Raw genomic sequence first — 27,549 nt, 5'->3', positions numbered from 1 at the left:
ACGGAGGCGCCACAATATAGGCATGACTTTGTGAATAGCTTCTAATTTCACTCTTGCTAGATTGACTTCGCAATTGTTTTGCTAAAATTATGCCCAGCTCAGAAATAAAAGCACAATTTGCTTGGATTTTATTTTATTATTGTTTTCTGATATGCACGGGATAAAATGGTGAGCGTATATTCTTTGTTTAAAATACAAAATTAGGATTTATAAAAACACCAAATATATCCTGACCTTTGTATGCGTTCAACCAGTTTACTGTGTGCCTTAGAACCCGATAGACGGTGACATTTGACCATACACTAGGATCTACGACATGCTCATCTATCATGGGAACAGTTCTTAAACACTAATACATTTGTACATTCATCCTTTGAAAATGTGAGGTCAAATTTTGCACTATGATTATGTAATTGAGGTTATTGGACTATGCCATTGGGATGAGACTCTTGTGGTCCATAGTGATAAGATCAATTAACGAGGCCTCTTAAACTGATGGCTTTTGTTTGCTAATTACCATAGAATCTATATAGCGGTTATTGCCAAAGTTGCAATATGGTGGCACAATTGGGCGGCAAACTGTATGCAAACAACACGGCATATTAATTATACATGTCTAAAGACCAAAATTAACGTTAATGCCATGATTGGACCATGGAGGTAGTACTAGCTACTACCTCCATGATTGGATTAAGCAAATAACTAAATCCTGTTATCTACCCAGCAATGTTTGCTTATCTTAATAATTGTAACAAACTGTAGTGTACTAAATGGTATAAGACAGAAAAGGCAAACAGACAGAAATTTAGAGTTTTAAATTAGAGAGTTGACAGGAAGTTGTAAGAGTTAAATTGTTATGGATATGATTTGTGTAAGCGCGAAAATGTTGAATGTCAGATCAAAATCATCCGAGGTGAATTAAGTAATGTCAATCACAAATTGTTACAGGTCATTTGAGGTAGACTAAGTTTATATTTGGATTGTCAGAACACCTTCCCCAATCAAACACATTTCTCTTGCATTTGATCATCTTCTACTCTTCCCTAGAAAAATCATTATAATACCAAATCTACACACCATGGAATTCACCATATCACGTCCAAGTTCACATTGGGCGCCACATTCCTTTTTTAAAGGAATTTTTATTTAAGCGTGATGATGGGGATGACAATTAAAACTTTCAAGTACGTTGCTGGGGTAAGGGTGTGGGTGTGATGATGTAGGGGTGGGTGTTGGTGTAAACATGTATATCCATGTCAATTAACAATTAAAACCTTTACGTACGTATGTTGCCAGGGGTGTGATGGTGGGGAGAGGGTGTGGGGCTGTTGACATGTATCAACAATTAACATATTTACGTATGTTGCCGGTCAATACCGGGTATAGGGGGTGAGATAATTTGTGTGGAAGTTGTTAAGGCATCTAAAGGCCTATGATTGTGGTAATATGTCCCCTATGCCTTGCTCATCTCCCCCTCTCCCCCTCTCTTTCTATCTCTCCCTCTCCCTCTCTCTCCATCCTTCTCTCTCCTCTCTCTCTCTCTCTCTTTCTTTGTCTTTTCCCCCCATTTTTTGGGACAGATCCAAGGGGGGTGTTTCACACACGTAACACCCCCCCTGCGTACGCCAATGGCTGGCCTACAGGATAATTATTATAGAAATCATAATATATTGAGTCTGTGTTGCACTAGCAACTTTAATATTTGGTTCACCTCAAGTTCGGTAGCCACATAAATGCCTTTTTGTGGTTGCGCTGCAAGTGTGTGGATAAACTGCCTGCCTAATTCTACGCGTATGTGTATGCTCTGTGAGATTAACTTAACGCGGTGATGTGATACTGCTCCTAGACCTAGCGAAATGCGCACCTACGTCACTACCGAACCTCAGGCGAACCATTGTATAGGCCTGTTGGAGATAAGGTTATCTTTTACTGGTCTGTGGCTTGAATCTTACAAAGCATGCATTCCTCAGGCCCCCCCAAATCAATCATTTGGCAGGGAGTTTGAATTAAAATACCCTTCAATAAATTCAAGGTGAAATAAAAAAAATTCTGATTGGATGTGAAAAATGACAATATCAACTATGCTATTTACTCTGGGACCAAATTGATCTAAAAACAAACACATACAAAGAAAACTCTCCAATTTGCTTGACTAGATGACATAAATTTTTAACTAGAATCTCATTGTTCACCTGTCAAGACAGTTTCCTCTGTGTTTGTACATTCATACAATGATCTTTGAATATGTTGGGTACAAAAACCTCATACTTCATAACTTGAGGTCAAACTGTGAGCTTTGATTGTTACATGGAGGTTTAATGAACTATGGCACTAGAAATGGGCTATTCCAGTTGAAATCTATAGGCCGACACCCCTTACAAAGACCCCTTACAAAGACATGACCTTAATCTCCCACACAGAGGTGCAGATTTCAAACTGGAGCACACATTCAGGTAATCCTATTTGAAATTCACACTCCCTGTGTGGGAGATTAAGGTCATGTCTTCCATAGGGGTGTATGGATTTCAACTGGAACAGCCTATTGAGACTCTTATGGCTCATAGAATGAATTTGTCTGTCGTCTGCTACCAACTATTAAAATCTGAACTTTGTCATCACCCTCTGCTCAAATTCAAAAGTACTGTAAAAGTGGAAATTTTTGTGCGATTAATTTTTCGCACTTTTAATTTTGCTAAGGGACCGTTCATTATTTCTACCGGAGGGGGGGCCGGGAGCAGACAGAAAGTCGCTACCGAAAACTATATGACCCCCTTCTCCGAGAATAAAAACCATATGACCCCCCTCCGAGCTACATGAAAATCATATGACCCCCCCACCAACCAAAAAAGAAAGGGTATTGCTGTGGAGTAGTGGGGTCTTTGTAATTTTGGTTTACAGGGATGTGCCACGCAGACCTTTGAATGCTGACTTTCTCTGTACCATTTATCACCATGTAGCAGTGATTTCAGTGTGCATTTCATTAGGCACAGTAGCTAGTGGACGCTTAAGAGTGCTGCCGTATGCACACAAAGTCAAAGTCATGTAATGATGCACAATAGATGCGCGCATGTCGGATCAGCTAGCTGCCTCAACGCATACACCAGGCTGAAAAATTATGACTTTACTTCTTGCTGTTTTTGCCACCCGGCTATCAATTTTTCACAACTTAAGCACCTAAATTTACCCTAATTGCAGTAATTGGGCACTTTCCCCAAATATTGGCCTCTACTGAAAGGACCCCAAAATCATGGCACGTAATCCTCATATACCTTCAGTTAAAGGAGTGTTTCGTGATCCTAGCATCCTCTTTTTATGACATTTTTCAGTACATATCCACGAAAAAAGCCTATTCCCAAAATTTCAGTTGATTCCGATTTTGCGTCTGCGAGTTATGCATGATTATGTGTAGGCCTATTACACTGCTCCATAGACAATGCGTTGTAATTTCGTTCTGGTGCACCAGAACGAAATTCAAATTTCACGATATCTTTAACGAATTAATCTGCAAGAAATATTTTGAACATAAACATTATGTAGCCAGAGGTTTCCAGTGATATAAAAATCTCAACATTTTTTGAGAAAAGTGGGGGGATGAGGCTGTGGATCACGAAATGCCCCTTTAAAACCCTTCTTTGGAGTATTCAGGAGGAAGCACTACCAAGTACCATCAGTACCTTCAACCAGGTAGACAGGGGCGTAGCCAGCTTTTTTGGTCAGGGAGGGCAAAATAAAAAAAAGTGGGGGGCACAGACGAAAAAAAATTACAGTTGCATCATACAATACTTACAGACTGTATGTCTTCGAGCTTCAAAACAGGCTTTATTGGGACGATGTGCGCGCATTATCATTATCGGCCATTATCAGGATAGAAATGGCTTTATCTTTACAATGTGCGCACATAGCACGCAAAAATTTTGTATTTTACACTATTTTGACCCATGATTGGGCTGAATTTTGGTAGAAAAGGGGCTCCTTGCCCCTTTTCTTTTCCTTTGCCCTCCTGATTATCTCTTTCATTTTTTGTCAGAGGGGCACTTTTTCTATCTTTTTTTGTCATGATGGGGGCACTCTGCCCCCCCTTCCCCCCTGCTGGCTACGCTACTGCAGGTAGAACCCCACAGGGTATTTTAACTTCAAAACTTTTTTTTTTACAATATTATTAATTTGTTTCACATGCATGTACACAGTTTTTGGTTCAAACTTCCACCCTGTGCTCCAGCTAGTACATGTACATGTACTTCAATACTACAGGTCCTGAACAAACCACCGTGACATTATCCATTGGACTGAGTGATTAAAGTTACAATTTTTTTGCACCAAGAACAATCTTTCAAGTGGCAGGTGGAAACTTGGGGTCAAAATCATTATAATTCATTAGTTTTATGTAATTAGGCTAAAATGGCTGTAAATTGATTGACAATTTAGAGTTAAATGAAATGCTACTTTTAATGAATTTATTTTATTTTTTAATTTAAATCACTGACTTCAAAATTTCTTTTGTAAAGAGGTTGTAATTTAAATCAAATCATACAGAATTTATAAAAAAAAATCAAATATTAAGTTTAATTTCTTCATTTATCAAACTATCAAGCTGATTTATTAATTTTCAGTCTCTTAAATTGTAAATATGCATCAACTTCTCAATACCGTATACATGTTGATACTGGGTGCAGTACATTGCCCCCTTTGGTGTATAATGAATGAGTTGCGAAAACATGCACACAGACATGTACACCCCCCATCCTAAGGCTAGGGTGTCTGCAGTTTGTGTGTGTTCACTACTCACTGGCAGTCACTGCACATTTGTCCCGAACATTTGTCCAATTTTAAAAAGATGTTTTAGAATTAATATTATTATTATGATGATTATGATTATGATGATGATGATGACTGTTATTTTTCTATAATGTATTTGAATACATTGCTCTTCATGTACATGTATGCTGGCACATGCAAACTAGTGAACTTCTCTAGTCCCAGGCCCTGGGCACAACTGTGAGTTACATGTAGTCACAAATACCCCCACATGACTGCTGACTGTCTTCTCCCTAAATGTAAAAGAGTGAAAATTTCACTCCCCAAAAGAGTGATTCACTTATAAAACCACTCAAAAATGAGTGAAATGTGTTTTTTACTTTAAAACCACTCAAAAGAGTGAAAACCACTCTAAAAGAGTGAATTTCAACTGTTCAAGGAGTTAAATGAAGGACAACACGTTTTAGAGTTGTCCTTCATTTAACTCCTTGAAAGAGTTAAAATTCACTCTTAAAAAGTGGTTTTCACTCTTTTATGAGTGATTTTAAAGTTAAAAACACATTTCACTCCTTTTTGAGTGGTCTTATAAGTGAATCACTCTTTTCGGGAGTGAGTTTTTCACTCTTTTACATTTAGAGAGTTTGTAGTGTAACTAGGGTATGGAAATGACACCTACTGTGGGGTTTGATAGTGGATGTGTATAGGGGGAGCGGTGTGGGGTGGTGTAGCTGTCTCTTTTCATTGTAAAAGAACAGAGTCTGACCACAGCATTACTGTGCAGCAGCTTGATTATTCCTAATTCTCTATAACGAAAATGGCAGTAGGTCCCTATGTATATTTATGAAATATGGTTCAAAATTCTCTTCAGCCAATTTGTATTGTAGATTTTAAACTTGAATGACCCTCAACACCCTCCTCTGGCATGGACCCCGGGCTTGGACTCGGGTCTTATTTTTGTTGAATTACAATAGGACCTACATTGTACATGTGTTGCCAAAAATTGACATTATATAATTAGCTTACAATATAATAAGCCAAGTGGGTGTAACTGTGAACTTAACACAGAAATACATCCAAATAATGTAGTTTTGGTGCTAATTTATGTAAATTCACACTGTGGCAGGTGAAAAACAAGCAGATTCCTCCGAGACCAGACTTAAGTCCGCACTAGGACCAAAATGTCGGCCGACACGCAAAGCGCATATCTAATGGTCAGGGGTCCAGGGGCAATGTTCCAGATGGGGGTCCAGGGGGCGAAGCCCCCGGAAGCTCCAGGATTTTTGAGGTGCAAAACCATCTGACCCCCCCTTTCAATAACTAAAAAGCCATCTGACCCCCCCCCTTTTGCCTGACCAAAACCATCTGACCCCCCATGTATTCTCCGGCCCCCCCTCCGTGGAAATAATGAACGGTCCCTAAATTTTAACTGTTTCCCCTGTTTTTAAATTTGTGATTCTAAGTTTCCTTACATTAACCTATACAAAAGGAATATATTTTTGTGTTGTTATTTTTGCGGTAGAAACTTGGAACGTGAAAAGCATGAAAATAAATGTAGCGTGAAAATTTTCACTTTTACAGTAAAATTGGAAATTTTTACAGAACATTAATTTTCACGCTTTTCGCCGGCAATACAGCTACTGTGGAAATAAAAATGTGCAAATATATTCTGTATGTCTAGTTAAGGAAACCCAAAATCACAAATTTAAAAACAAGCAAAGTAGCCCAAAATCACCAAAGTGCACAAAATTACACTTGCAAAAATTGCCACTTTTACTGTAGTCCCGGACTGTAGTTCACTGTGTCATGTGTAGTTGAGGTGAAGTATGGGGTGTTTGCTATAAATAGTTGACATTTTTTAAGTCTGACAAATTGCTTTACTAATAATTTTTGTTTCATACAAATTTTGATTAACCTGTATTTTTAAAGGTCTTATTTACTCCACATATTATTGCACTGATATTCTGATAACTTGTGCGCAAATGGTATTAAAAGTTATAAATATCATGATGCAAGTAATGGTGTATGTAGTTCTGGTTAGGCCAAAGGAAAAAAAAATACCAGTTGATTGGTTCCTTTTTCAGGGATTCTGAAATTTTCTTGTTATTTTCCTTATTTCAGGCATAACTTTTTTGTAAAAATTTTCAGAAGTTAGCATATTGGCAATAGATTTGATTTTGTTAAAAAACAGTCCAATATACATTTTAATTTAATTAATGCAGGTTTTGTGTTAATTAGCCCCTAAAATGATTTTGCAAGTGTTCCTCCTGATACATAACTGATATCGATATAATGGTGGATTTTGCATTGTATTAAAATATTGGATACAAAATATAAAAGCCCCTCTATTTGAAAACATCTGGACAATCAACTGATATTTTTTTTGCCTTTATAATGTGGTTTTTGTTCAATCGGAGATTAGTAAAAACACAAGCAATTAATAGTTTCCAAGGACACTTAAGTTTGCAATATATTTCTGATAATTTATTGTTTTTGAAGTACTACTACTAGTACATTAAAAAAAAAGCATCACAGCAAAAATAATGGCATTGTGTGTAAGTTAAAATTGAGCAGTGCTGTTGACTGTTCTCAATGTACAAAATGCTATACAGAGGTACATTTAACATTGCCAAGAACCAGCAAAACCACAAAGTGTTTTAATATGAGTGGCCAAAAACATTTGAATTGTATAGACCACTTGACATGTGAGGTCATTGCCCGGCAGTAGGCGCAATTATGGCAATTTCCATTGTTCTTTGTTCTGCAGTGTCCAGACGCATCATAGTTTGCTCAGGGCATGTGCATTTTAAATTGCCTATCACATTTTATATAGTACAAGAAAGCCATTAAACAGTCTAGCGGTTCGTTCAAGCATATCGGAAGACCGGTCCATCACTTTTGTTGATAAACAATGATGTCAAGTGATAAGCCCTTAGTCTTGTGTCGTACAGGTATAACTTGTATCTTTGAATTTCTTTTAACCTTGGACCACAGCTAGAAAGAAATCAAACTTGTAGTAGTTTGGTGACTTTAAATGTGTAATTAAAATTCTCTTCCTACTGTAATTATTATCCTCGTGTCTCTTATAATTTTGTGTTGAATTTGCATATTTATCATATCTGAATGTATTACATGTGAAACAATTATGTATGAAAATTAAATTACATAAATGCATATAATAGTAATTATTGTAGACGTCAGTTATTATAATTGAATCAAATCTGGTCACAACCAGAGGCAGCGCTTTGGCTTGTCACTAAGGTGACGAGAAAAAAACACCATCAAAAATAATGATATTATGATAATGAATAGTTGCCCTATGAAGTTGGTATACTAAGTTGTTGCTCCTGAGGCACAGGTTGTTGACAGAATCTCAAATATGCATACAACAGTGATGTACCAGCTAACATTACAAGGAGAAAATCATCCTGATGTCCTGCAAATTTGTACTTTTTATGCCAAAATGAGGTAAATTTTGTCCCGGAATTTTGAGCCCCTGCCAATTCCTTTGATTTTTGTAGTCTAGATTGTCTTGAACCCAAACACAGCTTACCCAGCTAATAAAATTGCTTACAGTTTCCAAAAGTTGGTATAAGGTTGCCAGATAATGTATAAATGTCAGGATATCAAAGTGTTCTAAAACATTTTCATAACATTTTTCAAAAGTTACTACAAACATAGTAACATGTTTTCTTAAATTTTGGCAAAAGATTGTTTTACAAAGACATTTCACAACATTTTGACATTAATAAAAAAAATTTATAATCTTTTTACCATGTATGTTATTACAATGTTTTTAAATATTTTTGGTATGATGCTCCTTCAATACGTTTTCTTCTCTTGGTGAACAACAAACAGTAACTTCTGAATAAATAGCGTAATTTTATCTGGAATGAAAAACAGACAAGATTCGGAATTAAATTTAAGCTCAATGAAATGAAACATGCATGCGTAATCATGTGTGAATATATTGAATGGGTTTACAGGTCCTTAAGATACGACTAAATTGGACTACAAAAACTCATAATTTGCAACTTGGGGTCAAATTGTGAGCTATGAATGTTGCATGGAGGTTTATGAACTATGGCACTAAAAATGCCACTATAGGTCGGTCTACACCCCTTATAAAGACATGACCTTAATCTGCCACACAGAGGTGCAGATTTCAAATGGAGAACACATTCAGATAACCCCATTTGAATTTTGCACTCCCTGTGTGGAAGATTAAGGTCATGTCTTCCATAGAGGGTGTGTGGATTTCAATTGGAATTGCCAATTCCACTCAAAACATGGAAAGTAAAACAAAGATACACATTGAGGGCTCAGTGCAACAAATGCTCTATCTTATCCTTTAGTTGATATAATTCTGCAATCTCATAATTGGTCAAACACCTCTCCGTACGGATAAAAATCCATTTTACCTGCAGACTCCATGTTAATATATAGGCCGGCAGTATTTCCTGTATTACCTGTGTAGTCCTAACATGCACAAGTCTGTGTAACATGACTGGCACGATATCCTAAGACTTGCGCGCATACTTTACATCATATATCAGTAATGTTGTCTTTATCATTAGTTTGAATACGTAAATCTATGCACATAGGCCTATTTTAAATTCTACATCACCAACACTACACCATCATAAAATTTTTCAGTTTTTTGCCTTTCTCTCAAACTGCAATAAATTACCTGGGCAATTACATTGTAGGTTAAGAAGGTGATGATATGGATTACCAAATACAGATACTTTTATGCTACAATGTATACAGTGTACGGAAAGTAAATACCCCCCTATTTAAGGTTAAAAAGTGATGGAAAATCATAGAAACTTGCCAATACTTATTTTTTTTTGCTTTTCTGATCTGATATTGTTGTCGCCATTATGTTCAAATACAACATTACTGTTTCTTTTGTACCCTCTAATATATTAATGCTATATCTTAATGCCGCTCTAAACCATTTTTGTTGGAAAAATGCATATTCTTGGCCATTTTGGACCTCATTTTGGATGCCATATTGAATTTGAAACCTATGAATGGCATAGTTTGGGTACAAATGTTTCAATTGCATAGCCTCCAGAAACATGTTTAAATGCTGTCTTAATACCGCTCTAACCCATTTTTGTCAGCCATTTTGAACTTCATCTTGGGCGCCATTTTTTGTGGTCCGCTGAGCTCCAAGGACCTTTAAATTTCACCTCCTCGGGAAAACTGCTGTAAAATTGTGAAAATTCGATCAAATTTGATGCTGTAAACGCTGAGATATGCTAAAACATTTCAATTACCATCTTAGATTGTGTGGTTATGGTATACAAACATCTTGCCTCCAGTAATGCATTTGCCATAGAGCACCGGAGGGGGGGAGGTATTTACTTTCCGTACACCGTATAATATCATCTCTACTTACCTAATAATCTTGGAAACCACAATGTTTTGAGAAGGAGAAATTCCAGTATTCTTCTGACCACAAACCCAGAGACTGCAAATGCTAGCGTAAGACCGCATGCCCTCGCATCAAGGTACAATGACATACAGAGAGCAAAGACGCAAAATAAAATACAGATGAATGGGAATGCTGAAGGTACCTGATAATGAAAAAGAACAAAAAAATAGGATATTTCAATGTTTTCACACCAAATGTCCAGTGGCAGCGCCAGGAATTTTTATGGAGCAAAATTGCTGCAGAACAAGGAAATTTTGTAATTTCAAGTTTTTACTGGGGGGGGGGGCCAAGAGTTCTGAATGGGAGGGAATTTGTTGGATCAGAAGGAGCAAGGGAGAGGACAACATGGCTGTCAACTCTCACACATTTGGCGTGTCTTTCTCACATGCTCTCATGCCAAGCACTCATCTTCAAAATATTGTCCCTACCCCAAACCCCCACCACCCACTTTTTGCCCTGGCGAATAATATTGGGGGTCAACAATTAACAATTTTAGTCAACAAACAATATTTGTTCCAAGCAATTTTAAAACATTGATTGCTGGCCCACAATTGGTTACTATAGTTTCGGTTGATTCTCTTTTATTAATGGAATAAGGTTGCTACCAACTAGCCTACTGACTGACACCCACAAAAAGGATGCAAGTTTATTGACGAGAGGAAAGGGTGTCATCTTGACACTTAATGTAAATGGTAAGTGTAATTTTGATCCTTTTTCGTTACTGAAAATGCAGCTCACCTATGGACACACACAGAAGGGAGTCAACTAAGATGACTTGTACAATGTTGTATTACAGAGGATAGGTTGTCATCATATTGAACTTACTGTGAATGGTCGCTGTAGCTTTGGTTGTCTTCGTCTCATTAATGGAATGACGGCACAAGCACAGCCTACTGACACCCATAGGAATGAATAAAGCCAACCTAGAACACTAGCTATCTTGTGGATTGGTATCATGATCAAGGACACACATAGCTGTCAAAATAAACGGGAACAAGACATGTTTCACTATCATTGGCTCTGTCTGCCTCCCGCTGAATCAGTAGATATTATTTGTGTGTATAATAAATACAGGAAGAGAATAATGGATGACCACTTTGGTGTGGGGTGTCTGTATGTATATCTCTATTTGTCTCTCTTACCAAAGTAATTAATGCAGGAAGAGGTGTTCTCCATCTAACTGATATCATAGACCACCACTCTGGTGCCTTTTGTTCACGAGATGCCACTACAAACATTCTGTAAAAAATGTGAATCAGTTATAACTAGTTTGATCATAGATGATTACAAGCAAATAACAAACTAACTGTCCATTGAATACAGTTAGTGATGTCTTGTTTGTCTTCCATAGGGGTGTATGGGTTTCAAATGGGACAGCCAATGTATCTTGATCCAGCTATAAGGCAAAAAAAAAAAACAAGTTTGTTTTGCTTATTTTGCACATTAGAATTTTTTTTCACTTTTCCAAGAAAAAACCCAGAAAAATCGCAAAAAATAATGTAAAACACTTCTGGAGTAAACATTTAGCCTACACATTACACAATAAACGGGCTTAGTGAAAAACTACTGAAGAAAACACATTTTTTAAATACTCTTTTTAATCTGCAGGTTGAAAGGGGATCATAAATATTCTTGAATATGATTTGTTTTGTGTGTCGGAGAGACCCACTGTAAATTCCCATTCCAATTTGCAAAAAAAAAAAAAGGGTATTTTTGTCATTTGAAGACATAGATTAAAAAAACAAAAAAATGCATTTCGCATTTGACTTTTTTGACCTGCTACAGGAAACAAATGTGTTTTTTTGGCCTAATCATAAGTTAATAGTAGGCCTATTCAGCATTGATAAAGCTTTAAGAGGCTTTGTCATAATCCAAAATGTATTTTCTCATCAAGAGCTATCTGAAGAACCACTGAACCAATACTACGCTTGTTTGTACTCATTTTCATGCATTTGTCATGCTGATTCCAAATAAGGCCATGAAAATGTACAATTTTTTTTAAAGGAAATTTCTACTGATTTTAGGCCTAATGTAGGCTGCCTACATGTATTTACCTTGATCCAGCTATAATCATACCATTGATCGAACTCAGCATTGACAAAGCTATCAGAGGCATCATGATCCAAAACCATTTACCTAGTACCACTCGACTATAAATCTGAAAACGAATGTAAATGACAATGTCAGTAAATAATATTTCAGTCACAAAAAAGGTTTTCACCAAGATCTGTTATTTCTCTTCCAAATGATAATTTCATTACTAAATTGGGGGCAATCCGGGCATAAGATAAATTATGCAGGGCCGTAGCAAGGTTGAAAAATGTGGGCGGCCATCACAAATGTAAAATGCCAAATTACAAATATATGCCCAAATTGAAATAAATATATAAAGAAAAACATAACAAATGTCTCAAAAAGTGGGGCGGCCATGGCATCCCCAGCCGCCCCGCTTGCTACGGCCCTGAAATTATGGACCTATCTTATAGATTCATGGATTGGACAGACTTTTTTTTAATCATAAGGCATTCTCATTCTACCATGTTAAAGGAATCTCAAACTTTCCTAGAGCATTTCCAGGCTTCTCTTCTTCCAACCAACTGCAATGGTTTTCCATTGACATTGCAGGCATTCAACTTTTTCAGGTCTAAATCACAGTCAAAGTTGTGTTTTTACAAACATTTTCATCCCAATTTAGGTTAACTTCGTTGTGGATCTCTTCCAGTTTATCAGGTTTCATCACCATGTTCAAGTTTTCTAAGAAAAGTTTGTTTGGAAGTGTGTAAAAAAGTGACCAAAAAGTGACAAATTTTCACTAGAAGTTCTTGAGTTTCAGTAAATAAAATTACATACTTACTATTGCAACTGAATTAGAGTTGGTGATTTGTTCTGGTGTGAGTACAGATGAATATACGATGGTAATAAGGCAGTAGAACGCAGTGACTAACGGTAGGGAAATCAACATGGCTAACGGTATGGTTCTGTGAAATGAGAAGATGAATATACGATGGTGATAAGGCAGTAGAATGCAGTAACTAACGGTAGGGAAATCAACATGGCTAACGGTATGGTTCTGTGAAATGAGAAGATGAATATGCGATGGTGATAAGGCAGTAGAATGCAGTAACTAACGGTAGGGAAATCAACATGGCTAACGGTATGGTTCTGTGAAATGAGAAGATGAATATACGATGGTGATAAGGCAGTAGAATGCAGTAACTAACGGTAGGGAAATCAACATGGCTAACGGTATGGTTCTGTGAAATGAGAAGATGAATATACGATGGTGATAAGGCAGTAAAACGCAGTAACTAACGGTAGGGAAATCAACATGGCTAACGGTATGGTTCTGTGAAATGAGAAGATGAATATGCGATGGTGATAAGGCAGTAAAACGCAGTAACTAACGGTAGGGAAATCAACATGGCTAACGGTATGGTTCTGTGAAATGAGAAGATGAATATACGATGGTGATAAGGCAGTAGAACGCAGTAACTAACGGTAGGGAAATCAACATGGCTAACGGTATGGTTCTGTGAAATGAGAAGATGAATATACGATGGTGATAAGGCAGTAGAATGCAGTAACTAACGGTAGGGAAATCAACATGGCTAACGGTATGGTTCTGTGAAATGAGAAGATGAATATACGATGGTGATAAGGCAGTAGAATGCAGTAACTAACGGTAGGGAAATCAACATGGCTAACGGTATGGTTGTGTGAAATGAGAAGATGAATATACGATGGTGATAAGGCAGTAGAATGCAGTAACTATAACGGTAGGGAAATCAACATGGCTAACGGTATGGTTCTGTGAAATGAGAAGATGAATATACGATGGTGATAAGGCAGTAGAATGCAGTAACTAACGGTAGGGAAATCAACATGGCTAACGGTATGGTTCTGTGAAATGAGAAAATGAATACACGATGGTGATAAGGCAGTAGAACGCAGTAACTAACGGTAGGGAAATCAACATGGCTAACGGTATGGTTCTGTGAAATGAGAAGATGAATATACGATGGTGATAAGGCATTACAGTAACTAACGGTAGGGAAATCAACATGGCTATGGAATGGTTCTGTGAAATGAGAAAATGAATATACGATGGTGATAAGGCAGTAGAATGCAGTAACTAACGGTAGGGAAATCAACATGGCTAACGGTATGGTTCTGTGAAATGAGAAGATGAATATACGATGGTGATAAGGCATTACAGTAACTAACGGTAGGGAAATCAACATGGCTACGGAATGGTTCTGTGAAATGAGAAAATGAATATACGATGGTGATAAGGCAGTAGAACGCAGTAACTAACGGTAGAGAAATCAACATGGCTAACGGTATGGTTCTGTGAAATGAGAAGATGAATACATGATGGTGATAAGGCAGTAGAATGCAGTAACTAACGGTAGGGAAATCAACATGGCTATGGAATGGTTCTGTGAAATGAGAAAATGAATATACGATGGTGATAAGGCAGTAGAATGCAGTAACTAACGGTAGGGAAATCAACATGGCTAACGGTATGGTTCTGTGAAATGAGAAAATGAATATACGATGGTGATAAGGCAGTAAAACGCAGTAACTAACGGTAGGGAAATCAACATGGCTATGGTATGGTTCTGTGAAATGAGAAAATGAATATACGATGGTGATAAGGCAGTAGAACGCAGTAACTAACGGTAGGGAAATCAACATGGCTAACGGTATGGTTCTGTGAAATGAGAAGATGAATATACGATGGTGATATGGCAGTAGAACGCAGTAACTAACGGTAGGGAAATCAACATGGCTAACGGTATGGTTCTGTGAAATGAGAAGATGAATATACGATGGTGATACGGCAGTAGAACGCAGTAACTAACGGTAGGGAAATCAACATGGCTAACGGTATGGTTCTGTGAAATGAGAAGATGAATACATGATGGTGATAAGGCAGTAGAATGCAGTAACTAACGGTAGGGAAATCAACATGGCTATGGAATGGTTCTGTGGAATGAGAAAATGAATATACGATGGTGATAAGGCAGTAGAATGCAGTAACTAACGGTAGGGAAATCAACATGGCTAACGGTATGGTTCTGTGAAATGAGAAAATGAATATACGATGGTGATAAGGCAGTAAAACGCAGTAACTAACGGTAGGGAAATCAACATGGCTAACGGTATGGTTCTGTGAAATGAGAAAATGAATATACGATGGTGATAAGGCAGTAGAACGCAGTAACTAACGGTAGGGAAATCAACATGGCTAACGGTATGGTTCTGTGAAATGAGAAAATGAATATGCGATGGTGATATGGCAGTAGAATGCAGTAACTAACGGTAGGGAAATCAACATGGCTAACGGTATGGTTCTGTGAAATGAGAAGATGAATACACGATGGTGATAAGGCAGTAAAACGCAGTAACTAACGGTAGGGAAATCAACATGGCTAACGGTATGGTTCTGTGAAATGAGAAGATGAATACACGATGGTGATAAGGCAGTAGAACGCAGTAACTAACGGTAGGGAAATCAACATGGCTAACGGTATGGTTCTGTGAAATGAGAAAATTAATATACGATGGTGATAAGGCAGTAAAACGCAGTAACTAACGGTAGGGAAATCAACATGGCTAACGGTATGGTTCTGTGAAATGAGAAGATGAATATACGATGGTGATAAGGCAGTAAAACGCAGTAACTAACGGTAGGGAAATCAACATGGCTAACGGTATGGTTGTGTGAAATGAGAAGATGAATACACGATGGTGATAAGGCAGTAGAATGCAGTAACTAACGGTAGGGAAATCAACATGGCTAACGGTATGGTTGTGTGAAATGAGAAGATGAATACACGATGGTGATAAGGCAGTAGAATGCAGTAACTAACGGTAGGGAAATCAACATGGCTAACGGTATGGTTCTGTGAAATGAGAAAATGAATATACGATGGTGATACGGCAGTAGAACGCAGTAACTAACGGTAGGGAAATCAACATGGCTAACGGTATGGTTCTGTGAAATGAGAAGATGAATACATGATGGTGATAAGGCAGTAGAATGCAGTAACTAACGGTAGGGAAATCAACATGGCTATGGAATGGTTCTGTGGAATGAGAAAATGAATATACGATGGTGATAAGGCAGTAGAATGCAGTAACTAACGGTAGGGAAATCAACATGGCTAACGGTATGGTTCTGTGAAATGAGAAAATGAATATACGATGGTGATAAGGCAGTAAAACGCAGTAACTAACGGTAGGGAAATCAACATGGCTAACGGTATGGTTCTGTGAAATGAGAAAATGAATATACGATGGTGATAAGGCAGTAGAACGCAGTAACTAACGGTAGGGAAATCAACATGGCTAACGGTATGGTTCTGTGAAATGAGAAAATGAATATGCGATGGTGATATGGCAGTAGAATGCAGTAACTAACGGTAGGGAAATCAACATGGCTAACGGTATGGTTCTGTGAAATGAGAAGATGAATACACGATGGTGATAAGGCAGTAAAACGCAGTAACTAACGGTAGGGAAATCAACATGGCTAACGGTATGGTTCTGTGAAATGAGAAGATGAATACACGATGGTGATAAGGCAGTAGAACGCAGTAACTAACGGTAGGGAAATCAACATGGCTAACGGTATGGTTCTGTGAAATGAGAAAATTAATATACGATGGTGATAAGGCAGTAAAACGCAGTAACTAACGGTAGGGAAATCAACATGGCTAACGGTATGGTTCTGTGAAATGAGAAGATGAATATACGATGGTGATAAGGCAGTAAAACGCAGTAACTAACGGTAGGGAAATCAACATGGCTAACGGTATGGTTGTGTGAAATGAGAAGATGAATACACGATGGTGATAAGGCAGTAGAATGCAGTAACTAACGGTAGGGAAATCAACATGGCTAACGGTATGGTTGTGTGAAATGAGAAGATGAATACACGATGGTGATAAGGCAGTAGAATGCAGTAACTAACGGTAGGGAAATCAACATGGCTAACGGTATGGTTCTGTGAAATGAGAAAATGAATATACGATGGTGATAAGGCAGTAGAATGCAGTAACTAACGGTAGGGAAATCAACATGGCTAACGGTATGGTTCTGTGAAATGAGAAGATGAATATGCGATGGTGATAAGGCAGTAAAACGCAGTAACTAACGGTAGGGAAATCAACATGGCTAACGGTATGGTTCTGTGAAATGAGAAAATGAATATACGATGGTGATAAGGCAGTAGAATGCAGTAACTAACGGTAGGGAAATCAACATGGCTAACGGTATGGTTCTGTGAAATGAAAAGATGAATACATGATGGTGATAAGGCAGTAGAATGCAGTAACTAACGGTAGGGAAATCAACATGGCTAACGGTATGGTTCTGTGAAATGAAAAGATGAATACATGATGGTGATAAGGCAGTAGAATGCAGTAACTAACGGTAGGGAAATCAACATGGCTAACGGTATGGTTCTGTGAAATGAGAAAATGAATATGCGATGGTGATATGGCAGTAGAACGCAGTAACTAACGGTAGGGAAATCAACATGGCTAACGGTATGGTTCTGTGAAATGAGAAGATGAATATACGATGGTGATAAGGCAGTAGAATGCAGTAACTAACGGTAGGGAAATCAACATGGCTAACGGTATGGTTCTGTGAAATGAGAAGATGAATATGCGATGGTGATAAGGCAGTAGAATGCAGTAACTAACGGTAGGGAAATCAACATGGCTAACGGTATGGTTCTGTGAAATGAGAAGATGAATATACGATGGTGATAAGGCAGTAGAATGCAGTAACTAACGGTAGGGAAATCAACATGGCTAACGGTATGGTTCTGTGAAATGAGAAGATGAATACACGATGGTGATAAGGCAGTAGAATGCAGTAACTAACGGTAGGGAAATCAACATGGCTAACGGTATGGTTCTGTGAAATGAGAAGATGAATACACGATGGTGATAAGGCAGTAGAATGCAGTAACTAACGGTAGGGAAATCAACATGGCTAACGGTATGGTTCTGTGAAATGAGAAGATGAATATGCGATGGTGATAAGGCAGTAGAATGCAGTAACTAACGGTAGGGAAATCAACATGGCTAACGGTATGGTTCTGTGAAATGAGAAGATGAATATACGATGGTGATAAGGCAGTAGAATGCAGTAACTAACGGTAGGGAAATCAACATGGCTAACGGTATGGTTCTGTGAAATGAAAAGATGAATACATGATGGTGATAAGGCAGTAGAATGCAGTAACTAACGGTAGGGAAATCAACATGGCTAACGGTATGGTTCTGTGAAATGAAAAGATGAATACATGATGGTGATAAGGCAGTAGAATGCAGTAACTAACGGTAGGGAAATCAACATGGCTAACGGTATGGTTCTGTGAAATGAGAAAATGAATATGCGATGGTGATATGGCAGTAGAACGCAGTAACTAACGGTAGGGAAATCAACATGGCTAACGGTATGGTTCTGTGAAATGAGAAGATGAATATACGATGGTGATAAGGCAGTAGAATGCAGTAACTAACGGTAGGGAAATCAACATGGCTAACGGTATGGTTCTGTGAAATGAGAAGATGAATATGCGATGGTGATAAGGCAGTAGAATGCAGTAACTAACGGTAGGGAAATCAACATGGCTAACGGTATGGTTCTGTGAAATGAGAAGATGAATATACGATGGTGATAAGGCAGTAGAATGCAGTAACTAACGGTAGGGAAATCAACATGGCTAACGGTATGGTTCTGTGAAATGAGAAGATGAATACACGATGGTGATATAAAGGCAGTAGAATGCAGTAACTAACGGTAGGGAAATCAACATGGCTAACGGTATGGTTCTGTGAAATGAGAAGATGAATACACGATGGTGATAAGGCAGTAGAATGCAGTAACTAACGGTAGGAAATCAACATGGCTAACGGTATGGTTCTGTGAAATGAGAAGATGAATATGCGATGGTGATAAGGCAGTAGAATGCAGTAACTAACGGTAGGGAAATCAACATGGCTAACGGTATGGTTCTGTGAAATGAGACGATGAATATACGATGGTGATAAGGCAGTAGAATGCAGTAACTAACGGTAGGGAAATCAACATGGCTAACGGTATGGTTCTGTGAAATGAGAAAATGAATACACGGTGGTGATAAGGCAGTAGAACGCAGTAACTAACGGTAGGGAAATCAACATGGCTAACGGTATGGTTCTGTGAAATGAGAAAATGAATATACGATGGTGATAAGGCAGTAGAATGCAGTAACTATAACGGTAGGGAAATCAACATGGCTAACGGTATGGTTCTGTGAAATGAGAAGATGAATACACGATGGTGATAAGGCAGTAGAACGCAGTAACTAACGGTAGGGAAATCAACATGGCTAACGGCATGGTTATGTAAAATGAGAAGATGAATATACGATGGTGATAAGGCAGTAAAACGCAGTAACTAACGGTAGGGAAATTAACATGGCTAACGGCATGGTTCTGTGAAATGAGAAGATGAATATACGATGGTGAAAAGGCAGTAGAATGCAGTAACTAACGGTAGGGAAATTAACATGGCTAACGGTATGGTTCTGTGAAATGAGAAGATGAATACACGATGGTGATAAGGCAGTAGAACGCAGTAACTAACGGTAGGGAAATCAACATGGCTAACGGTATGGTTGTGTGAAATGAGGAGATGAATACACGATGGTGATAAGGCAGTAGAACGCAGTAACTAACGAATTCTTGGGCTTTTGCACTATTTTAGGAAACTTTATGTCCTGTCTATTTCACTTGATTCCTCCATGCAGAAACGTATCTATTCAAGGCCTATAAATGAGCACTTATTAGAAGACTGCAAATATCTGAAGTGGTGGCTCTGAAAAGATTCTTAGTATGAAAAAACTAGACTGTTCTAATAAAATAATAATTTTACGCAAAATGTTTTCAAACAAAAAGGACTGATCATGCTGAAGAAGCTATAATTGCAGCTGCATGTGATACAGGCTTGCAGAATACAGTAATATTGCCAGAAATCAACAGTAAGCCTTTATCAAAAGAATCACGAGCATGGTTTTGGAGGGACTTCTCAAATTGCACATTAAACTTGTTCTTACCTGTTAGGATTTTTGACCTCTTCAGTCAGAAAACCGACTGTTTGCCTGTAATTGAAATGATTGGTATGAAATTAATACTCATTGAAGAGTTGATCACATTATCATTATAATATTTTAAGCTTTTTTAAAGCCATATTATAACATTTGCTGAGGAGGACGCCCTCACTGAATTTTTCAAATTCTTTTTTTTACACAATTATATTGTACTTTATTAAACCAATATACCTTGCAAAAATCAAGACTCTAGGTGCTGTAGTTTTGTCAAAATCCGAGATTTTGAATAAAACGCCGGAACCGGCGTTTTATTATTACGATGGAATTATTACTCGAACGCATACCGGGTACACGATGTTCATAACACACAGTACGTACACGGCGTGCGGGACGGTGACCCGGGGACGGTGATATACACAACAAACGGTCGTACCACAACATGACCGAAGGAGTGGTACGTATTGGCGACATTTGCGCTGGGAGTAAATTCCAATTTTCTTTGCTTTGCCGTAGGCCTACTTGTTCGGCTCAAAAATAAAAGGGGATATATCTGACAGTAAAAGCTAACATTTTATGACAAAGAAATGCTAATCTATTTTGTTTGAAAATGTTATAATATGGCTTTAAGGGAGAACGTCTATAGCTCAGCAAATTGGAATAAACCCGACATGTGTTGGGTTAGCTTTTTATCCGATGTTGCCAATCTTTACCCAACATTGCATACGTTTTTTTAAATAACTCAATGTTGGGTAAAATGTACCCAAATATTGGGTAAAATGTATCCAATGTTGGGTAAAATGTACCCAATGGTGGGTAAAATGTACCCAATGTTGGGTAAAATGTACCCAATGTTGAGTTAAATGTTTTACCCAACCGATTTTTTTTTATCATGAAGATGAATTGATTATACCACAACCATGCACATAGCTCACCATCCAGAATAAGCATATAGACCTCGATAGAGTGCGACTGGTATAAGAGACGGTGTTACGTCATCAGGAGATCCCAAGATTTCTTCTAGACTTCTACTTCGACCTGGCATATAAATGTAAAAAATAATTTAAATTCTTCGGATTGTCAGATACTGGGATTTATGGGTCAGAATATCAATTAGGCGTATAATAAATGGCCTCTTTTCTTGTTCTGTACATTCTTTGGTTTCAATTATGTCTTTCAATCCTTCATTGTGTGCACGGTCTGTTCTTTCGTTTCGGGCAACCGCATCATTATTCTCTTCAGTGGTGTAGTCAAGATTTTGGTGTGAGGAGGGGGCAAAGCGAAATTTTGAATTTCGTCCCCATTTGGAGGACAAGGCAAGATTTTGGTCCCCATTTTAGAGGCAAAGGCATCGTCCCCATTTGTCAATTTTTTGCCCCAGTTTTGGTAATTTTAAGGACATTTTGCTTTTTGCCGTCCCCATTTTGTACATATACCCCTCCCCTGGCTACGCCACTGATTCTATTGCCTTTGTATACCCCCGGCTCAAGCTGCAGCAATTTCTATCAAGGTGTGTGTGTTTCCGCACCATGGACGATTCAACAACAAACATGCAATCAGGAAACAATAAACGTGTCCGAAATTTTTATGTTGAGGTTTAGATTGTAAACCAGATGACCTCCTACTCCTTGCACCTGATGGGCCGGGGTTGGGGAAGGGGCACATCATGAAGTTTGGGTGGGTATGCCCCCCCCCTCGAAATTTGAGGTGGTTGGTCTTTGAGAGCTGACGGCATACCGTTAAAGGAGCTGCGAACAAGAAAAGGGGTCGTTTGGAACCGAAAACAGTCAATGAATCAAGGATCTTTCTTGGCTCTATGGGTGCGAGTAACTGAGCAATAAAGTGTTGAAATGATAAAAATCGAGGGTCTTTTGGAGCTCTATTTTGTACCGGATTTAGGCGGACTTTCGGAGCTGCAAAATCTAAAAAGTGGCTAAGGGGTGGTGCAATAATTATGTGTACCCCGTGGTGGTGAATTATAGGGGGGTAAAGATTTTTGACAGACTAAAGGGGGGGCATTTTTTGGCAGGTCGAAATGGGGGGAGGGGTGGTCAAGCGATTTTTGGCAGGTCGAGGGGGGGAGGGCGAACAATCAGTTGCCACAGATATTTTGGGCACCGTTTCTATATTACGCTCTAAACAGGTGTAGGAAAACGACAAAGAACACTTTAATATCCAAACTTTCCTGCTCGCTGCGCTCGCATGATAATGGCAATTTAAGTTTTTAATTTCGGGTTCCCAAAAATCTTGCATGTGTAGGGGGGGGGGGGGCAAAGAATTTTTTGGCACGGTCAAAGGGGGGGAAGCGATTTTTGGCAGACCGAATTCACAACTCCAGGGGTACACGTAATTATGCACAGTCCCTTTAAGGGGATGGTCATTTGTGTTGAGGCCCTCCCCCCGGGCTGATCGGATCGGGTTGGTCACTTTCGGTAAATTGAATTTTTCTTCAACATAAAGATTTTTAGGGCGGGACGTCCTCTTGACCCCATATATGGAAAAATTTAAATGGGTGTGCCCCCATGCCCCTATCTATGCTGCTTGTAGTATTACGACAACCATTATTTTTGGAATTAATTTCCTTTAAAAGTAAAATATATTTAGATATTTTGATATTAGGATTGTAGACCTTAGTATTCTTCTTACCTTGAATAATATAGACTAAACCAGCACCTATAAGAAGTAACACGGCTAGTACTTTAATTGCTGCGAAGATAACTTGGAGTAATAACGCCCATTTAACACTTACGAAATTGACAAATACTAGGAAACCTGTAGATGGAATAGAATTAGAAGATGAAAAGTCACCCCTAAAACAATTATGACTTTATATCAATTTCTGAAACAATTTTAAAAGCTTTAAAATCCCGGCAAACTACAAAACGTATAAATATAATTAACAGAACAGATTTTCCCATCATCCCAGAATACTTACAATGTTGTGAAATTTGACTTTTTCCGGCCAGGCCAAATACATAAAACGTTTAAATGTCGGGTAATAAAAGGGTATAAAACGTTTTCATAACATTAAAATATATTTTTTTTGAATACTTGCTCCAAATTAAGTTCAAACATTCCCCAGGTTTTTTTTTATGATGGATAAAAACTCTTAGGTGTGGTACAACCCCGCAATCGTAGTTCTACACTTTTAGAAAAAAGGTACTGCTTCGAACGTTTTTATCCTGTATCAGGGCAGAACCCTAAGCAGTGATAAGGTTCTATAGAGAACCTTAAAAAGTTCTATAAAGAAACTGATTAATTCAGGGACTCATCACAAAGATAACAAAAGTGAAAAGTAGTGTTAACCCTTTTCGGTACTAAAAAGATCATTTTCTTGGATAAAGAACCTTTTTTTTTTGCTGTTTAACTTAGAACCCTTTGAGGGTTCTTTAGTGGTGAAGGTTCTTCTAGCATAAGAACCTTTTTCTTGGCTACACTACAGAACTTTTTTGGTTCTACATGTATAAAGAACCCCATGGAAATCCAATAGAACTTTTAAAGTTCTTTTATAGAACCTTTCCACTGCTAGGGTTCTGTATACGGGACAAAAAAGGTTAAAGCTAAGTTGCACCTTTTTTTCTAAGAGTGTAGGGTTTAAGTGTAGGGTTAACTAGAGCGGTTACCGCACCATAGCTGGACCATGTGGCTTCAGCCCTCTTTCATTTCACACATAGGGGGTCATACCTTCTTGGCATTTCGAGATATGAAAAGGACCCAAATATGAATGCTGTCTTAATGTCTTATGAGGAGTGTCATCCCGATAGGGAAATAATTTTTAATATATTCTTTTCAATGGAGGGCACTCATTTTCGGACATTATTACGGGTGCTAATATTAATTTATACAGGGGCGCGATTAATAATTTAATTAATTCATTAAAGGAGGATTTCGTGATCCTAGCATCCTCTTTTTATGACATTTTCAGTAGATATCCACGAAAAAGCTTATTTCCAAAATTTCAGTTGATTCCGATTTTGCGTTTGCGAGTTATGCATGATTATGTGTATTACACTGCTCCATAGACAATGTGTTGTAAATTCAAATTTGGCGATATTTTGCTAAACGAATTAATCTGCAAGAAATATTTGGTACATAAACATTATGTAGCCAGAGGTATCCAGTGGTGTAAAATCTCAACTTTTTTGGGAAAAGTGGGGGATGAGGCTGTGGATCACGAAATGCCCCTTTAATTAATTAGGGAAAATGACTTACTTAGTGTAGCAGCTGCTAATAAATTAATTAAATAATCTGGTGGTTGATCACATCCCGAATATAAAACACGGCTTGACAAAGTCGCAAAACCGACGGACATCATTGCCATTCCACCTGTCCTTCCGATAATCAATGCCATCCACACCTGCACGTACGCAGGCCGATCTCCAAAGGCGGTGTAAAGAAACGTAAACTCCCCGCCTGATTTGCGGAAAGTTGTAGCCAATTCTGCGTAACACGCGGCTACGAGGAGACACACAATTCCGCATATTAACCATATCAAAAGTGCTACCCCTATCGATCCTGAGTTTGTAAGTACACCATGAGGCGTGAAAAATATATCCGTACCGATTATTGATCCAAGAATGAAAGACACGCAATGTAACAAGTTGATGTTTTTATCCAAAAATACAAGATTGGATTTTTTTGGTACCAATTTGGCATTTTTATCAGATGGCGATATTGATTGCTTATTCGCCTCATCCTTTAGTTCGCCAGTTTTCCTTAATCCGTTTAATCGTGAATTTGCTTTTGGTATTTCATCACTTAGGCCTAAATTGTCCGCATCACTTTCTTCTCCTCCTCCTCCTCTTCCTCCTCCAGCTTTCGCCGATCCATTTGGTGTAGTCTTTTTACATGGTATTTGTCCATCACACGTAGGTCTGTAGTCCGAATCCTGACCATTTATTATACCCGCATCTAAATCTTGGGGTGTTGTGATGGTTGCACTGTTCTTGGTGTATATTGGCGAAGTCACAAACTTAGTTTCATCAGTGTTTTTGGTAATTTCATCATCGTTGCTAAATGCAACATTATCAACTCCTGGTGATTCCATTTAAAGTTGAGGAAAATCAAACTCACGTGTAGACCTATATCATCACAGAGGAAAATCCAAGCTGATGGACTATGCCAAGTATTGCAGTAAGTAGAAGTGCCGCCTAGAATGATGTTTTGAATGCAGTTTAAAATCAAAATATCAAAACAATTTAGTAGATTCCCCTCTAGCACTGTTGTCCCAAATAATAGTGTTTATGAATAGCCATTATATATTCACCTGGTTCTTATATGGAACTCATGACAATGATATTTGTTGCAGCAAGTTTTAATACAACCCTCCACACGTGCCCAAAAGCTGCTTTGTATACTCAAACTTAGTAAGAATTTGGCTGGTTCACACAATATTTTACAACGTACAAAATGTATACACCACACATGAACGCGACCACTAAAATTGAGCCTTAAGAGCCTACAGGAAATTCAGTATATGCCATTCAACAAGTTGTAATACGGGGAAACCACTCATAACTTAAATAGGGACCTTTGAGTAATCTGGGAGGTATCCATAAACACGACTGTACTGCAAAATGCCTTTGCCAGGTATGCTTTCGTTGATACCCGTGAACTTTCCCTGTAGGCCTACTATAAAGTACTATCAGGTTTACACGGTGTCCCATAAGGCGACGAAAAAAGAAAACCCTGTTCTACGGGCCCGACCGACCCAGATTTTGAACAAATTGGGGAAAAGAAATTTCTGTACAAATGAATGCCGACCCAAATTTCGGAAATTTCAGGAACAATTTTTTTTTTTTGTATCTTCTCAAATTGCAAATTATTTACAGATTTTTAGTGATTTTTTTGGTCATTTCAAAAAAAAAAAAAAAAAAGGAGCCGACCGACCGACCCAACTTGAAAGGTCCGTCCGCCCGTAGAACAGGATTTCTTTTTTTCGTCGCCTAATGCTTTAATATTCCAATTGTACCTGGTAGTGGTCAATACCAATTATGAATATCCTTTCAATTCGTAATTTCATTTTCAGATAACCGTACCTATATTTTTAGATTTCATATGAATTTTAGGTTTTAAACATTGGAAATTACAAAATATTTTATAAAAGATGATGCTTTCGGCTTTCCAAGTTTCTTTTTTGTCAAAATTTAGAAGTAACTGAAATCCCGATCTTTTTTTCATGTATAGAGAACTTTGTTCTAAAATATGGAAGCAGGCGGATCAGTAGTCTTCTTTTTACTATTATGACATGTGTTATATCTATATACCAACAGATTGGTGTTTAGAATTTAAATGTTTAGCATTTAAACACTTTTTAAAGTTTAGATCCTAAACATCTAAACACACAATCATAATTATATATGTTTAGGATCTAAACATTAAAATGCTAAACATTTTTTTCTAAACACCGATCTGTCCTATAATGATTTCACTGTTTTGCAGTGTACGGGAAATTCCATGCTAGATAAAACTTGTGTTCATCAGTTTTTATGTACTTAGCATACCAAAATGTTATAACAACCTTCATGTTGACGGCATGATATTCAAAAAAAATGTTTTAAGGGGGTATTACACCCATTGATTTTTTTTTGCATTTTTTTTTGCATTTTGTGAAGAAATTACAAAAATTGGACAAAGTGGTATGCAAAATGAAGGGGCAAATCTTCTCGTTTTATTGGTGGCATCGGTATCAATGTAGCTTACATGCTTTTGAAGATAGAAGCCAAAAGGAGGTACATCTCTGATGATTTAAATTCACTTCATTTTGGAAAGCTTACTATCAACGGATTTCGTTAAAATTTTGGATATGTGTTGCTAACACATTAGGGAAATAATGTTGATATGTAAAATGGGAATAAGTGGTCCCTGATTTCTTTTATGACTTCATGAACTTGGTGCTCCACAACTATCAAAAAACGAACCGGTTAAAATGCTTCTATTTTCAATGTCGAGCTATATTTTATATTTTGAACTTGCGACACTATGTCACTGAAACTTAATTAAGCCATAGGTAACAGGTTACCACAACCACACTACAGCAATGTTGAAAAAGATTGTATTTTTTGTCACCTATATCACCATATTAGGTAGTTTTCCGTAAGCTTCATTTTTGTGATTTTGGTAACTATTTTATATTTATTTGCCCAATCCATCTCAACTAGGCAATCTAAATTGTACTCACCATTTACATCCCAAGGTATTTTAGTATATCCACCTCACACATTTCCATTATATATCCAGTAAC

General features: G+C 37.8%; 1 protein-coding gene across 1 annotated transcript; it reads right to left on the bottom strand.

Moving 5' to 3' along the window:
- Positions 1–7,214: 7,214 nt before the first annotated feature.
- On the bottom strand, positions 7,215–25,705 carry LOC140146424 (cystine/glutamate transporter-like). Its single transcript, XM_072168268.1, has 10 exons — positions 24,519–25,705; positions 22,953–23,078; positions 21,242–21,344; positions 20,316–20,360; positions 13,050–13,173; positions 12,250–12,353; positions 11,338–11,434; positions 11,021–11,170; positions 10,160–10,337; positions 7,215–8,639 (listed from the first exon to the last, which is right to left on the bottom strand). Exons 1-10 carry the CDS (start codon positions 25,351–25,353, stop codon positions 8,575–8,577), a joined length of 1,827 nt encoding a protein of 608 aa, XP_072024369.1. The 5' UTR covers positions 25,354–25,705; the 3' UTR covers positions 7,215–8,574.
- Between the last annotated feature and the right edge of the window lie 1,844 nt (positions 25,706–27,549).

Source organism: Amphiura filiformis, chromosome 2 (genome assembly GCF_039555335.1).
Source record: "Amphiura filiformis chromosome 2, Afil_fr2py, whole genome shotgun sequence".
In the NCBI taxonomy this organism is placed as follows: domain Eukaryota; kingdom Metazoa; phylum Echinodermata; class Ophiuroidea; order Amphilepidida; family Amphiuridae; genus Amphiura; species Amphiura filiformis.
The sequence above is the reverse complement of the archived record's forward strand: the minus strand, read 5'-3'. Positions and strand labels throughout refer to the sequence as shown.

Bases quoted from the DNA above. Each gene is read 5' to 3' on its own strand.
- LOC140146424 (XM_072168268.1), bottom strand. From the start codon at position 25,353: ATGGAATCACCAGGAGTTGATAATGTTGCATTTAGCAACGATGATGAA. The intron at 12,354-13,049 runs GTAAGTATGTAA...ATTCGTTTTCAG, and splicing joins ACTCTAATTCAGTTGCAATA to ATTTATAGTCGAGTGGTACT. The intron at 11,435-12,249 runs GTAAATACATGT...CATTTTTTACAG, and splicing joins ATGATTATAGCTGGATCAAG to AATGTTTGTAGTGGCATCTC.